This window comes from Stegodyphus dumicola, chromosome 5, assembly GCF_044657685.1.
Source record: "Stegodyphus dumicola isolate Sdum_Otavi_A_Nest chromosome 5, ASM4465768v1".
Taxonomy (NCBI): domain Eukaryota; kingdom Metazoa; phylum Arthropoda; class Arachnida; order Araneae; family Eresidae; genus Stegodyphus; species Stegodyphus dumicola.
In genome coordinates, this window is record NC_140772.1 from 24,550,478 (window position 1) to 24,567,429 (window position 16,952).

The 16,952-nt window shown below is 34.2% G+C and overlaps 1 protein-coding gene across 2 annotated transcripts in view; it reads left to right on the plus strand.

Moving 5' to 3' along the window:
- Nucleotides 1-16,952, plus strand: part of LOC118182638 (hemicentin-2-like) — a 941,057-nt gene that overhangs the window by 700,623 nt on the left and 223,482 nt on the right. For both annotated transcript variants that reach the window (XM_085816506.1, XM_085816507.1), the window contains exon 7: nt 3,073-3,336. In XM_085816506.1, the coding sequence (XP_085672632.1) occupies nt 3,073-3,336 (264 nt within the window). The remainder of the gene's footprint in view (nt 1-3,072; nt 3,337-16,952) is intronic.

Here is a 16,952-nt window from a genome sequence, read left to right on the forward strand (position 1 = left end):
CTATAAAATTTAAACAACAAGGAATACTAAGATATCTGTTTTGATGTTTTTATTCTTAAAAATGTTTTCGATATACTTTGAAGCTAGAAGTGTTTTTAAACATCTAGTTTTGTTTCCATTGATAATTCTGAAATTATTTTTAATTGGCAATACTAAAGATAGTTTTTTATCTGGGGGGGATATCTTAAATTTACTTAATAATGCTTGTAATCAACAATTTACAAGTGCTTTTAATTAGCGAATGTCAATTTTAAGCTGATTTGAAGGCGCAAGATTATCTCTTGGTAAAATTATTATTTCTTAATTTATCAAAAGGTGTTTATAAATTTCCTGGTGAATATGGATTTTTAAAAATTCGCTGCATCTTTTGCCAAAGGCCAAATGTAAAGGTATTTTTTCCAAATAATCAATGAGAAGTAGTCGAATGAACTATTTTTTTACTTCCTTGTACGAATAAATGAAGTATTGTAATCACGAAAAATTCCGGGTACCATAATTCAAAGAATATATCCGCTTTGACCGCTATCGAATGTAATCTTACAATGTTTTTGCATAACATCTGTACGTATGGACAGATTAAAGGACTCTTTTTCCGCCAAAAAATTATAAAACTGGTTTAAAATGGATTCTGAAGAAATTGTTTTCGTGGCGTCTGTACGTACGTACCTATGTATGTATATATTTCGCATAACTCAAAAAGGAGTAGCCTCAGGACGTTGAAATTTTGTATATAGGACTGCTGAATAATGTACTTGTGCACCTCCCTTTTGGTGGCAAATTGTCACACCAAATGTTAATAAATATGCGTATATATATATATATCCATTCTGTTACTCGGCTCAATGATCTAAGTTTTTTTTTTTTTTTTTTTTTTTGTTCTTATATGTTTAAATTGTGCATTTTTTTTCTTTAAAAATTATTGCATTATGTTGTTCTTATCTTCCTGTTAACCCTTTGCGGCACAGTGTTTCCGGTCTGGACACGCCTAAAAATTTCCTTCTGTACGCACAGAGAAATTGAATGAAAAAGGATTTATAGGTTACTATAGGTTACTCTGAACATTCTCTATTTAGAGTAGATGGCAGCTCAACACAAACCAGTCCATATATTTTAGCCATGTTTAGTTTTTTAAGACCCTCATTTTTCAAAGAAATCTTCCAGATTTTTTTAGGGTATAAAAGGAATTGTTTGAAACGAAATTTCTATGTTATTTTTTGGGCTGTATGCTAATCTCCTTATTCTATATTAGTTTTAAATTTTTACCTTGAAATCTTGCCTAAAATCAAACGGCGAACTCTAGGTGTGCCCAGACCGGGCTCACCGATCATCTAGGGCAACTGAGAGTCTGTATTCTTTGTTTCTCCGCCTCTCATCGGTCAGTTCATGGACAACAATGCTCGTTTCAGCACTCTTTCGAAGCTCTATTCAATCAGTGAGCCACTTTGGCCACACCCACAGAATTAAAACGATAAGTACTATCTTCACAAAAATTTACTTGTGTACTCCTCTAGGCCTAATTAGACTGCCTACCTTTTTTTTTTAATCAAAAATCCGACTTTAAAAGCAAGCGTGCCGGAAAGGGTTAAGGATTTATGCCTTTAATTAACTTGCATGTAACAGTTTTAGAATTAACAGCAATTTAAAAGTTGTTTAAGTGTTTTATTTGTTATTTACCTTAGAAGCCATATTTGTTTGCATTTGAAACTTAGCAGAATAGTGGATTTTTTGCCAATGTAGAGAATCTAAGCTTCGCAACCAGAAAGATAGCATCTTCTTTTATTATTGGGAATTGAATCATGCTGAATCCTTTCCTGAATTAATATTTTAAGTTATTAAATTATCCCCTACGTTGATTTAGCATAGCGTCCACAACAAATTAAGTCAGTTTCTAAGGTTTCAGTGTCTTTTTGCCGAGTAAGACCAAAAGCAAACTTTCAGTTTTCTGTACCGAAAAATCTGTCTTCTTGCTTGTTTTTGCATAGAAAACCTAATTTTAATTCTAAACAATTTTCTATTAATAGTTTTAACTGTATTTATGTTTTATATTTTTCAATTTAAATAAAAATATTTTGAAGTTTTATGTATTTTTGCCTTGTCGCGAAGTGAGAACTTAATTAATTGAATGAGAAATATGAATTTCGAGGAAATAAGTTTAAATGAAATGCAATAAAAAATGCATAGAATTTGATATTATGTACGAGGAAATCATGTGTTGAACGCATCATATTTTGTTTAATTCAACAATTGAAAATATAATATAAAACCCTGACTCTTATCATTAAGACCATAATGTGAAAGATAAGCTTTACTAATCATTCGATCATTAGTTAATATTAAGAAAATGACTGCAAGTAAATAGAACAACGACGACGTCATGAAAATAAGCATTTTTATACTATTCCGATGAAACCTTTTCAATCATTAACCTCTTGTTTACCTTTCAAAGAACTTAAATAATGTGAGGTTAGCATGTAGGGACATTAGGATTTTTTGCAAGCAGGCACGTTGAACAATTAGCAACTGCCTTCGCCGGGAATCGAACCACGGACCTCTGGAATACCGGCCCAGCGTGCAGAACCACTACACCACGAAGGCACGCTAGGAAAGTGGGATTAATATCTTATATACTTCCCCTTTTTAAAGGGCGACTGGAGTTTTCAGGGCACCAAATCGCCAAATCCTGGGTGTGAAGAAACCTCATCCAACACACTTTTAGTTCGGGCGCCACTGTAGAGACATCATGAATTTTTTTCGGAAGCCGGAGAGATAAAAAGTGAGCAATTGCCTTCGCCGGGAATCGAACCATGGACCTCTGGAATACCGGCCCAGCGACCTCTGGAATACCGGTTACTACACTACGAATTCACGCTAGGAAATTTATAATTAATTAAAATTAATAATTAATAATGCATTACTAATTAATTTTTATAAATCATCTTCTGAGTGTTAATTAACAAACTGAATTTCAATATTATAAATTGTTCTCAAATTACAAATGACAGAGTGTAATGAAATATGTAATATGCTGTTGAAAAATATTTATATTGCATAATAATATTTCTTATGCATTAGATACTCCCGGTCCTTCAACGATACTCCAACAGCAGGATTTAGCCGTGAAAGGACGAGCCGTAACGCTGGAATGCAGAGTTTTGGATCTAGGCCATCCTCAGTCGACAATGTTTGAATGGCATAAAGAAGACAGGATATTGAACGAGACCGGGCCTCTTCTACACCTGAAACCCATTACGGTTACGACGCAAGGAAATTACTCCTGTGCTGCAGTGAACGACATAGGCCCCGGGCCAGCCTCCTACTTCAGCCTATCCGCCGTAGGTTTGTGTTCCCAACCATTCAATATCTGTGTGTTTGTCCTGTCTCTGTGAATCGTTATCTCGTGTTATCACCGAGTAAGTAATCAGCCGTGCTAACATTTCCAAGCACGCTCTGACTGCGGGGATTTGACACGCATAATACATACGTAACGCGTCCTGTAACCGAGATTCGAGAAGCTGCAATAAGTAATGTACCTTGTCAGAAGGATCAATAGGGATCGGAAAAGGGAGTGAAATGGGCCGTTTAATTGAAACATGAGAGATGAGTTACACGTGCAAATCTTTGGGAATCCTAGCGTACTAATACTGTAATGTGCACATGTAAAAAGCATTGTAGTAACAGATGGTCCCAAACTACCGAGCACATTTCATGTTTGAAAAAAAAAAAAAAAAAAAAAAAAAAAAAAGAACAAAATGAAGTATGTACGTGTTTTTTGTTTTCTTGGAAAGACAATTTAAAACAGTTTTACACAACTAAATTTTAAACATTAAAATAACTTTCAAATGAGTTATTTTTTGTAGCACGCATTTCAAAAGTCATTTCAAATGTGAATCGCGCTCAATAATTTTGGACCAGCCTATGTAACAGATAAATGCATGTTATGATTTCTTGTGTTTTTTAATACATTGATACAAAGAATGTATTTCGAAACAAAAGATAGAAAATAAGTAGAATTTTAAGAATTTTAAACGGAAATCTTAATTTTTAAATATTTTCAAAATGTTAAGTTCTTCTACCTCCTCTTTTCAGTTCTTTACTCTTTTACAGACGACCTTTCATTGCCACTAATATACTAGAGAAGATACTTTCTCGCTCAAAAATTTACATGTTTAATTTATGACGAAACAAATATCCATTTAAAGTTGTAAAGTACCATATGTGAAGAATTAATTAGAAGATCTAAGTGTTATATAAAAAGAAATGTTTAATAAAATGTTTCAAAAATTTGTGAGGGTACACAAAGTGTTTACATTCCAATTAATACAAATGAAATTGATGGGAAAAAAAGAGAGGAGAAGAGTTTTGTTTGGTTTATTTAATTATGGCAAAGCACACTAGGGCTACCTGCCTAAGCGGAGGGATGCCTTCGCGGAGGACTTTCCAAGGGAAACTGGTTCATATACACGTTACACATGGGGAAAACCACGAAAACCCCCATGCAGCCAGCCCGTTCGCGGGATTCGAACTTCGGACCGAACTACCAGTGTTCAGCGACTTTACCGCTCGGCCGCTGGTGGGCGAGATGGGAAGAGAAAATTTTTCTTATTCTTCGAGGTATAGAAATGAATATAATGGAAGTTGCAGTTTACGATGTTTTTACAGGAAAAAGGGAATGATGGGCTGATTGTGAACTCATTTAAGCATACATACAATAATTATCTTATTCATTTATAATTTATGCTAAAAGTTTGTGAACCTCAAAATAAAGAATACTACCGCCCAACCGAGATAGTGGTTAGCGCCGCAGCCTGTCGTACCGAAACTCCCGGGTTCGAATCCCGGAGAAGGCATGGATGTTTTTAAATATATAGTGATTATGCGGCATGGGAGCGCTATAAATGCGGCGAGCCGGAAGTCCTTTCGAGAGTTTGTGTGTAAGAGAAGAGGGGGAACACTCGGTTCCGTCCCCCCCCGGGGTGCTCTCACTTGAAATTAGGGGCGGAACTGACCAGAGTCATATTGCCACATGTATGCTGCTTACGGCTATGGCCAACAACAAGCGCAATTTTGCACGCTTTGCCACGATGGATTGTGATGTTACTGCAGACAAGTGAGATAAGTTACAACAACATAAATAATATCGGTGAAATCTGCTGAAAGATTTTTCGAACACTCACACATTTCAAAATATATTATTTATAAGACGAAATAGCTGCTGCTGAATACTTAAAAAGGTAGTCAATATCGCGATCATTTATAATATGCAAATATGCTATCCTTAGGCTCAAATCCTTTCAAAACAAATTCGTGAAGCTATTAAAATAATGAAATCAAATGTAAATATCGCTCGTATTTTTAATTTTCTCCCTTATTATACTAATTTAGTTTACTAGTATTTGGAGCTTTAATTATTGTAATCGGTTGCTTTTTCATTCATTGTCAGCATATTTAAGTTTTCTGTAAATTATTTATATGTTTTTAGTTTTTCAGTTGATTTGAATAAATATTACAGAATATACTTTTGAAAACTGCTAAATTAATGTGAATGCATATGGCATATTTATTGGCTACGACAAAAAATAATTAAAAATAAAAACAACTAAACTTGTTGTGGCTAATTCAACTGATTTAATTCAATGATATGTCTCACATATGAATAACATTTCACCGCATATCGTGTGGCACATATTTTAGGCTTCCAACAACACATGTCATCATTGATTATATATATCATTTAACAAATATAGCTTATAAACCAGGACAAAAAATGATTTAATTAGCATGTGCATGCTGTCTCTATTAGGTTACTGTATAGTCGGGTTGTTTATTCTCCCATCAATAAAATTCCGAGTTCCATACTCAAGGGCCCCATTCCAGATATGAATTCCTGGAGTATTTATAGGATTCCTTGCCAGAGTGGTTTAATTTACATTGGCCAAACTAAGAGAGCCTTAAAATTTCGCGTCAAGGAACATGAGGTATATGTTAGAAAAAAGGAAACATGGAAGTCTTCTGTTGCTCAATATTGTTGGTCCGAAAATCACACTTTCAATTTTTCTGCTGCCAAAATTATTCAAAAAACATCTTCCATTGGAGAACTGGATTCTCTGGAGGCATTTCACACTAAAAAAATCTTTTTGTTCTAGTTAACGATCCTAATTCCAATCCATCTTTGTCTTCGGCCTTTAAAGACATTATGTTTTAGTTCTGGTTTCATCAACAGATGGCGCCACTTGTTTATTCTTGTTCAGGCTTTCTTATCTTATCTAATCATTATTTCCTATCTTGTGCATTTGCGGTTTTGCAGCTGAGGATGGTGGTTAGATAAACCATCGAAACTAGTCCTGTGAAAAATTTTGAAAATATAACGATGATTTTTGTTGTTTGACTTCTGAATTAGTATTTGTTCGGCGTGTTATTGTGTCTTAATTACTGTATAGTGTTTGGCGTTCATAGGTAGCATAAAACTTAGACCAGAGCTCTAAAAGACAAATGGTGAGTTATCACTATAATCACTATGTCTTGTACCACAGAGGCAAGGAAAGGGTAGGCATTTTCCTTAAATAAAATTTAACAGACCGCACCAACTCTCGTGTTTATAAAGCCAAAAGCTTTGCCTCGACATCAAAGATAATGAAGGAACTGTTTAAAGATAATGAAGGAACAGTTCAACTAGCGCGCAAACTGGCTCTGACCGAAGTCGGCGTAAACAACCATTATGGTAAGAATAATTGAACGCCGCAAAATACGAATCTCTAGCCCTTTCGCGCCGACTGTCACGTATACGTGCCAGCAACGAACACACTTATCTACCGTCCGACACACAGGCGTGCCAGAGCATTGTTGCGTTTTCTACCGAATGTCACGTATTTGTGCCACTACCTTGGAACGTTTTTCAAACTATAATTTCTGCCACAAGATGGCACTGTATGCCCATATGGTTTCAGATACATGTAGATTAGACCTTCTACTCGAAATGAGAGAAGCATGACTCACATACACGTGTTTTTGATTATATAAACAAACGGGAAACTAAATGTTTCCGAATGGCGTGATTTATGACGTCTCTTTAAATCGCACTTTATTCGCACGTGGTAGTTGTTTATTGTAAGTAGAAGTTTTATATGCGCTAAAGCGTTGAGTATTTCGGTTTGCAGTTCAGTTTTTTAGAAAATAATTAGATCTTGTTAGACGTGAATTCTTTCTGTTTTTACCGTTTCAATGTCGAAGCGACGAAAATGTTTAACAGAGCATGAAATAGTAGAAATGATGCAAAATATTTCAGATATTGATTCTGAAATTCTGATATTGATTCTGAAAGATTAACTGAAAGACATTTTCCAAAACTTTGTTCAGAAGAGACTGATAAGAAAATGAGACGACGATGCTTCGTTTGTTCACATTCCCGGAAAAATCCTCCAAAACGGCAAATGAGTTATTACGAGTTCAAGGAATGTAACGTAGGACTGTGTGTAGATCCCTGTTTTAAAATTTTTCATACGAAAAGAGAATTTTAAGTAATATATTTAGTTTTCAGATGTATAATGTTAAAAGTCATAAAATGGTGAGTAATTAAAATAAAATGTGTAAAATATGCATTTAAACAAGAAATAAGGTAATTAAAGTATATATATAAAAATATCTGTAAAGCATAAGCCGTTTAAATACTCTAGAGAGCATTATTAAACAATGCGTTGATACTTCGGAGATTTCATGGATTTAAGCTTAGTAGCAAAAAAGCCCCCGGCCCTGGAGAGACGCTCGCGGAAGACACTGCCGGCCTCAGCGATAAGCGCGCGTTTTCGCTACCCGGCTCGAAGGATCTAGAGAAACCACAATTAGAAACGTGGCTTTAAGCAGGCAGAAACATGCCATGATTTCACCCTCCAAAACCTTCATTTCTTTTAACTTTCCTTTTTTTTACATTCTGACAGGGAAATGGAAATTAGGCTGATAGGATAGCGACATAAAATAAAATAAGTGGTTAGAATTTTAAATGATACTTCATACATCTTCCAGTGAACTTTGATCCGTAATAAGCATGTCGTTTCTGACAGAGTAAACCAACATGGCTAGTCACAGAGTGCTGCAACTAATGAAGCATATCAGCTAAGAGGCATAATCTACTATAATGGGATAACATTACCTCATGCCCATCTGTTCAGGACATTATTAACTCTGGATTATCTTTATGAACGACAGCATGACACTCCATTGCTCATACACTATACTGGAGTAATTCGCACTGAAACACTGTGGCCGGCGGGCCACAACGCATTCTTATTCGCTGCTCACTATTTAATCGCAGAAAATGGTTGTGACATAGGAAGGAGAAGTGTCATCGCAAGATCTTAACAATAGGTGTACTTGAAATAAGTGCCATGTGGTGCTTAGATGCATAACTTCTCGAGGTGTCGTCCTCCTTTCGAAGGCCATATCTTATTTAATCTTTACAAATATAAACTCTCTTATCTTCAATAATCAAAGTGGTAGTTTATATTAATTCGACGAATGCAGTAAGAATAATCGCTGAATGATTGTATATTTCTTATTATTAATGTGAGCCGGCATAATCAAAATCCTATTCATGACAAGAACAATATCACTATTATGATAACTATTTGTTTACTGATATAGAGCTATATTGTATAGCTGAAAAGGAATTACATTAGATAAATATAAAAGGAAATGTACTAAAATTATTTAATACACATTAAAAATATCAATAACATTAAAAACAAATTATTAATGAAGTATGTGAAAGGTAAAAATAGAAAAACGCAAGTACACAATCAAAATAGTACAAAGAAAGCCAATTGCCCACAGAATGAATTTAATGGGGATGTCCGTTAGTGAAGAGGATTGTATTTCTTCAGAAGGTGCATTACTATATGTAAGACCCTTGCACAATTTAAAGGGACTCATACACCTTAAAACCCCGTAAGATCTTCGAATATGTGACTGTTGCAAGAATTGGGATAACTTATTTATTTTACAAGCAATTACTTCCATTTTTTAAAGCTGACCTAATAACATAGCTGCTTTCTGAAATAGTATTTAGAGAGTTTTTGTTGCCACAAATATTTTTATAATTTAATCCGCTTTGTGACAGAATGTTTCGTGATGCTTCCACCTAGCCCGCACAGTTTAAAATATTCTGTTGCATAATTTAATTCCATATTTAATATGTAGCTTTTATAACATTTGGAAACGACTGTGAACCAAACATTCTAAGAATTCCATGTTAAATTTTTATTTTATTTGGAGTTGAGCTTATCAAATGTATTTTATTAAAAAAAATCTGTAACATTTTCGTGCATAATTTTTTTTATAGTAAAATATTCATCAGACTCAGGTTCAGTTAGAAAATAGTGCCCATATAAGGAACTCCATCCAATTTCAAGTATGCACCCTTAGCCATTTTTAAAATATCATGCGCGTAAGGTGGAAAAATGACGAAATATTTTGTCACAAAGCGGATTAAATTACAAAAGTATTTGTGGCAACACAATCTTTCTGGTTACTAGTTCCCGAAGCAGCTATATTATGTAGTCAACTGTAAAAGGTTGGAAGTAATTGCTTTTAAAATTAAATATCCCGATTCTTGCAACAGTGACATATTCGAAGATTATAAAGGGGTCAAAGGTGTATGAGCCACCCTAAAAGAAGATTTTAATGTTCACTTTCAAAACTAAAAATTTTAAAGTGTTAACACTGAAGAAAAATGTTGAAGCACAAGTCTTAATCAAAACAAATGTGGGCGTTAAGGTTTAGAATTTACAGATCATCCAAAAAAAAAAAAAATATTCCAAAGTAAAATCTGTTACCGAGTCAACATTATTGACTCACGTAGTGGATGGAGAAGCCTTCATAACGGTGCCGCACCTTTATCCAAGTCGACCGCTCTTCTAACAGACAGAAATCTTCATAACTGTCTCGCGGCATAAGGGGGACGTGCACAAACTGCAGAAAATAATCGCAGCTAACTTTATGTCGCTTTTCATAAAAATGCGCGTATCCTTATGCTATTCCCATTTCCGTTTCATTTATTGATTAGTTAATTAAGCAGGGGGGATGAAATAAATCTTCCGCACCTTTTTAAAAAAATGCTGAATTTTTATGAAGCCTCCAGCACTTTTATGAACAACGGTGGACTGACCTAAAAGATGCCTTCACTTCTATGAAAAATGCCGGATTGTCTTGCGGATGCCGACGATGTTTCAAGCGAGAAACGGATCTTCAGTTTTTAAATGGGCTCTAGTGTAGAATTGAGTGTCCCTTCGATTAGCGATATATATATTTTTTTTAATTTTGGAGATGAAACCTCATTTCCGGTTACCATGATAGTTTTAACTTTGTTTTACTTTCCTGATTTTTTTTAAATGAAAATAGATTGATGTGTACATGGACAAATTTAAGGCAGTGCGCTATGCCTAGTTTGTGCAATTCTGGGGTGTTTTTATAAGTGAAAACAGATCGATGTGTACATAGACACAGAGTTTGTACAATTCTTTGAGTTTTTATTTTGGTTTCGTGTAGCGGCTAACTTGAAATTGTGCCTTCCTGGCGGCGATCTTGGCGTCCAAAAAAATCGCCAAGAAACAAGAGGCACCCAATTGTAAACTTTTACCTTTAAATGTTCCCTTACACCGAGGTACTACTGTGAAAATTTCTGTCTTTTCAAGCAGAGACCAATTTGAATAAGGGTGCGATACCTTTGTGTCCGAGCACCATTTAGAAGCTGTCTCAAGAAATTAGAATGTCAAGTCAATAATTTATTACGGAAAACAGGAAGCAAGTTTAATATTTTTGGAACGAGGTATGCAGTCATTATTAACGACTTATTAGGTTTTTATTTTGTTTTCTTTTTTAAGCAGGAGACGTGAAAAAAAATGTAGTGCCCTCGCCATGCTCTCGAATGAAGGTATACGGAAAGGGTGGTGTGGTGTATTTAATTATGGCAAAGCACACTATGGCTATCTGCCTATATACGGAAAGGGAGAAAGAAAATGCTTTATAAGGTTATTCAAGAGTTACGTTAAACATATGGCGAATATTAAAGCAAAATTACATCAATACGTAAAGCGGAGACATCAAAATGATAGAAATCAAACCTTTATGCTACCTAGATAGTATGATTTTATTGATGAAAACTTGTTTCCATTTGTAAAATTAAAAATAATAATAATACAAAAAATAATAAGACATAAGTCTAATAAACCATTTTTTAAAACTTTTGTTCGTATTCTTAATCTATTTGTTATACTATTTGCCATCCAGACGGTTTGGGGTGCCTACTGCGGTACTGAAGGGACCGACTTCGAATCCCGGAGAAGCCATAAATGTTTGTAAATGTATAGTATCCTTGCGGCATGGGACACACTTAATATAAGGCGAGTCATAAATCCTTTTGTGTGATTTGATGGTCGAAGAGAGCGGCGAGATACCCTTGGACCCGGACCTCGGGATGCCCTCTCTCAAAACTGGAGTGGAAATAGATGCGTAACCTCTTTGAGGCTCTGGCAACCAATCTTCCAAGAATTACATTGGACTAAACAATAATAATTGTAATCTTTAAGGGGGCTCATACACCTTAAACCCCTTATGATCTTCAAATATGTAACTGTTGCAAGAATTCGGATATTTTATTTGCTTTAAAAGGAATTACTTCCACCTTTTTATAGCTGATCTGACTACGTAATATAGTTGTTTTGGGATCTAGTAGCCATAAAGTTTGTGTTGCCACAATTACTTTTGTAATTTAATCGGCTTTATGAGGAAATGTTTCGTCATCTTTCCACCTTGCGCGCATGATATTTTAAAAATGGGTAACGGTACATACTTTAAATTTGTTGGAATTCTTTATATGGGCACTTTTTTCTAACTAAACCACAAATCTGATGAATATATTACAGATTTTGCTTAATAAAATACATTTTAAAAACTCAACTCCGAATAAAATAAAAATTGAACATGAAAATCTTAGGATTTTTGGTTCACAGTAGTTTCCAAATGTTATAAAAGCTATATATTAAATATGGAATTAAATTATGCAACAGAATGTTTTAAACTGTGCGCGCAAGTTGGAAACATGACGGAAAATTTTGTCAAAAACAGGATTAAATTATAAAAAATATTTGGGGGCAACACAAACTTTCTGATTACCATTTCAGAAAGCAGCTATATTGTGTAGTTAGCTGTAAAAATTTGGGAGTAATTGCTTTTAAAATAAATGAGTTATCCCAATTCTTGCAACAATCAAATATTCGAAGATCTTATGGGTTTTATGGTGTATGAGTCCTCTTAAGTTATTAATGTGCATTCTCTTACGTTTTGCACGCTTATGTTACTTAAAACGCTGATGCATGAATGCATAAAATATGGCCTAAAATAACGTAGGAGAGGAGGAACGGTTATGCTTCACATATCGAAACTCTGCAAATTGCCTATTAAGACGCTATAGACGTATCATTCCCCGAACCAATGACAAATATTTTTTTCATATTTCTTCATTAAAAAGTTCAATGTAATCATGAGTAGCATGCATTAAATATACAAAATAATAAGGAAATGTATAAAACCGTTGCAAGTTTTATTCCTATTAAACGAGCAGCAATGTTTCGGTATAGAATTAAGCACTGCCAAAATCTTGAAATAGCGAGTACAAGCATAATAAGCTGTCTTTTGAGAATTTTGGCATGTCGCTCTTAGTGTCACGGTATATTGTCGTTAATATGTGTGCTATATGTTAGACATCGGTGAAGTAAGGATAGTAAAAATATAAAATATCTTAATTTGTTTTCATTACTAATGAAACAGTAATATTATTATGCTTATAAAATTTGCTCAATAGCAAAATGTTTTACAGAGACGAAAATGCCAAAGATTTACTTCACACTTTCTAATTTATTCATAAATTTATTTTATGGCATTTGCTTTCAAATCAGCATTTTAGTACATGGGATGTGAAAATTCTGATAACTGTGACTGCAGCTTAGGACTACAACAATCCTACAAATCTCTAAACCAGTGATCTTAAACTTGCAGCCCTTGAAGGAAAATTATGCGGCCCGCGAATACATTTTAATTATGTATTTATTTTAATTATATATATTGGAGCTATCTAATATAAATATTTGTCTAAAATTTAATATTTAGCAGTAAATACCTTTGAATTATAAAGTTATAACCAACTGTAATTTCTAATACGCTCTCTTTAATACCTTTAGACTTCACGGGAAAAAAAAAAAAAAAAAAAAAAAAGATACTTTTTCGTTTCGCCGGCGCAAATCTCGCCAAGTAGACTTTATTGGCGAAAACACACAGTATACACATAAAAAGCGTTGACAAATGTTAGTTCTAAAAATTGTTTTTCAAGGTATAAAAATTTTAATGTCATTTAAAATTTTGTAAAATAGCCAATAAATAAAGACAATAAATTTGTAACAATACATTAATTTAAGAATTTACTAGGCTTTCATCGTACAATATCCTGATTCGCCGGTTCAAATCACGTGACTCCATGTGTTCTCATCTCATGTAAACTACGCTACAAAAATATAATTCTCTCGGTAATTATCTACATCAATTTCAAGTTAAATCTTAAATTGGAATGCAAGTTTAAATGCCAGAATTATTTCAATTCGTACGAATAGCTTACTTAGCAATTTTGTAAAACCGCATTACTTTACTTCACTAGTGCATTCTAATTAGAATTTATAAATTTAACTTTTGACTTTGCCTTTTCTATATTTTCGCCATCGGGAGAGTGGTATGATTGCATCCTAATTGACTTAATTACCGCCCGCGAATGGCCTTAACTATCTGGTAAAAATTCTCTATAATTGTATGCCAGTATTGAAATAAATAATCAATCTGATAAGAAATGGCTGCGACTTGTTTTGAAAATGTAAAAGTTAAAGTAAAAGGTTACCAGCGAGATATTTTGTTTGGCATCGGTTGTACCATTACTGGCGACTTTATCGCTTGCGCCGGCGAAACGGAAAAGTACCAAAATAAATATAGGTTTGATTTTTTCTTCGTTCACAGTTTACTATTATTGTTTATAAATATTTAGTAAGTAAAATTTAAAATTTAGCTTCCACCCCCTGCATTCAAGGGATTTGAATCCCGAAGGACTATTAGTTTCGTTTTGGCATTTTGCGTCGGACGGATAAATGTCGGTTCACTTTTCAAACTGTTGCCATAAAATGTTAGAGTCCTGCATTATATTTGAAGAAATTAAATAATGAAAATCTGCGTAAATGTATGTATATTTCTCACATTGTCATAAAATAACGGTACATAGAGTCATCGAATTTTGAATAACGTAATCCTCCAACGAATATGAGCATGTGGAAGACCAAATTTGAAATTTGAAATTTGTTTTATGATCGATTTCCTATTTTTTAAAACTTTGACGAATTTTTGATTAACAAACTCAAGGATTTCAAAGCGAGCATTGGCAACGTTGTGCAGAAAAAATATTTTTATCTCCAGCGCGTGAGTCTCTGTATCGGAAATTCTAAAGATATGCTCGTTTTAAAACTATTTTGCGATATTGCTGTTGCACTGGATCTTATGGTTTAAGTGCGAGGAACATGATATTTAATAAAGAACACACAAAATGTTAAAAAACGCCCCTTTGGACGTAATTTAAAATCTGAAACATTTCAGATTTTTTTTTTTTTTTTTTTTTTTTTTTTGCCCGCTTAAAGTTAAACCACCTTGTTTGTTTGGCCGAAGTGTACCTATGAGTTTGACATCCCTGGTGTAGAAATTAATCAGGTCGAAACCTTCTCTGTCGGTGTATACGTTATTTCTAACAACGCAAATCGAGTTCAGAAAAAAATATAATGCAATGGGAAAATTAAAACCTACATACATATGTCTATTCGTATTCTGTGTTTATTTTCAGTAAAAAATGTATTGATAAAACTCTTCACTTTGTAAAGGATTTCTTATTGTTCTAATAACTATTTTTTTTTCACAAGTGCTCCTCAGATTGGAAAGTGGTTGGCGACCCTGTCTGCTGTACCAAATGCTCCGGGCTCGAATCCCGGAAAAGGCATTGACGTAATTTGATAGTCCTTTCATAGGAGGCTACAGTGCCCGACTATTAAGTGCTTCTATAATAAAGAGGCAATCGTTTATGGCACTTACTAGTGGTCAACGACTATAAACGGTTAGAACTTGCCATTGGGGGGAAGAACATGCTTACATAGTACATAGTGGCTATGTAAGCAAGTATGAACTATGTAAACCACTATGTACTATGTAAGCATGTATATGTATGAACTATGTAAGCAAGTATTATGAAAGATCTATGTATTATGAACTACTTGTATGTAAGCATGTACTATGAACTATATAACTATGTAAGCATATATTATGAACTATGTAACTATAAGCATATGTTATGAACTATGTAAACATGTATACAGGACCAATGTATGCCCTTATAGACCCCAAGAGGTGTTGCCCCGGATAGTTGCGGAACCTGGAATAGACCCGAATAGTCTTAGTAAGCCGCACGGGTGTCCAGATTCTGCTCTCAACTCAACTCATTGGGGGGAAGTGGTTTGTACAAGTAAACATTAAAGAAATTTTCTTCACCGATATAGCATAACAAAGGCTATATTTAGCACATATTCCCAATGCTAATTTTTTATCAATGCTGGTTGATTAAAATATTGTTCCTGTTTTTGTATTTATTTAGCTATTTTTAGTAGAATTTGTAATTAAAATTGTTTTATATTCCCGTGCAATGCAGCACGAGACTTATTTGAATGGAAAGCTACGTCAAAAAAATTAAAATACAAGAGCACGCGCATTCAACATATTAATAAATAGATATCTCGTACTTGCACTCCTTTGCTATCCAGAAAAATCGAGAAAACACCAGAATATTCTCGTGCATGATTAAAAAGCTTATAAAAGCTGGAGGAAAATATTTCAGTTCAGTTGTTTTATGAGTTTTCTACTTAGTTCTTGTGGTTTATTTAAGCGAATTCGAGGTGAGATCAGATTAGCTTTCTCTGTTTTTAATTGAGTTCTGTTAAACGATTTAGTAGTTTAAAATATAACTGCTGTGAGATATTGCGATATTGAACGAATATCTCCGAGGAAATTTCAGCATTTCTTTTTATTTGTTGTGTTAAGAACACATTTTATTTACTTTTCTTCTGACTTGTGCATTCAATTTATTAGGAGCCCGTACGCCCGCAACGATATCATTCGAGTATTTGGGGAAAACAGTAACTGAAAAAAAAAAAAAAAAAAAAAATACTGAAATTTTTATACGTTGTTATTGCATTGTCGATGAATTTCATGGAAAAATGGTTCCTAGAACCTCAATGAGGTTGGACTAGGACTACTACTTCCACCCAAAGTTTTCGGGAGAGCACCCCAGGGAGGGTCCGAGAGTATCCCACCTCTATTCCGTTCCACTAAACCAGACGAGAGGACTCCCCGCTCGACGTATATTTAGAATGTCCTCATACCGCAAAGACACTATACGTTTACAAACATCCATGCCTTCTCCGGGGTTCGATCCTGGGCCCTTCAGTACCGCAGTAGGCTTCCCTAACCGCTACATCAGGTAGACGACATTTTCATATGTTTAAAATTGTAATAATTATTTAACATAAATTACTTCATTCAACTACTTTATGTGGAAGAAACTAATTCAAATTCCATTATAGTTTCATCTGAGTACTAATTACTGTAAATATAGTAGATAAATAATGCATTAATAAGAAAGAAATCTAATCTTGCCTTGGTTAGAAACTTTGAATTGTCATATTAATGGAAATATTTTATCACGTGACGAATTTAACGCGCTATGCGTTTGAAATCTAAAGGACGACAAAATGTTATATATTGCTATTTTTACTTCCTTGTACAAAGTAAAAAGGAAGTATTGTAATCGCGAAAAGTTTCAGGCAGCATATTTC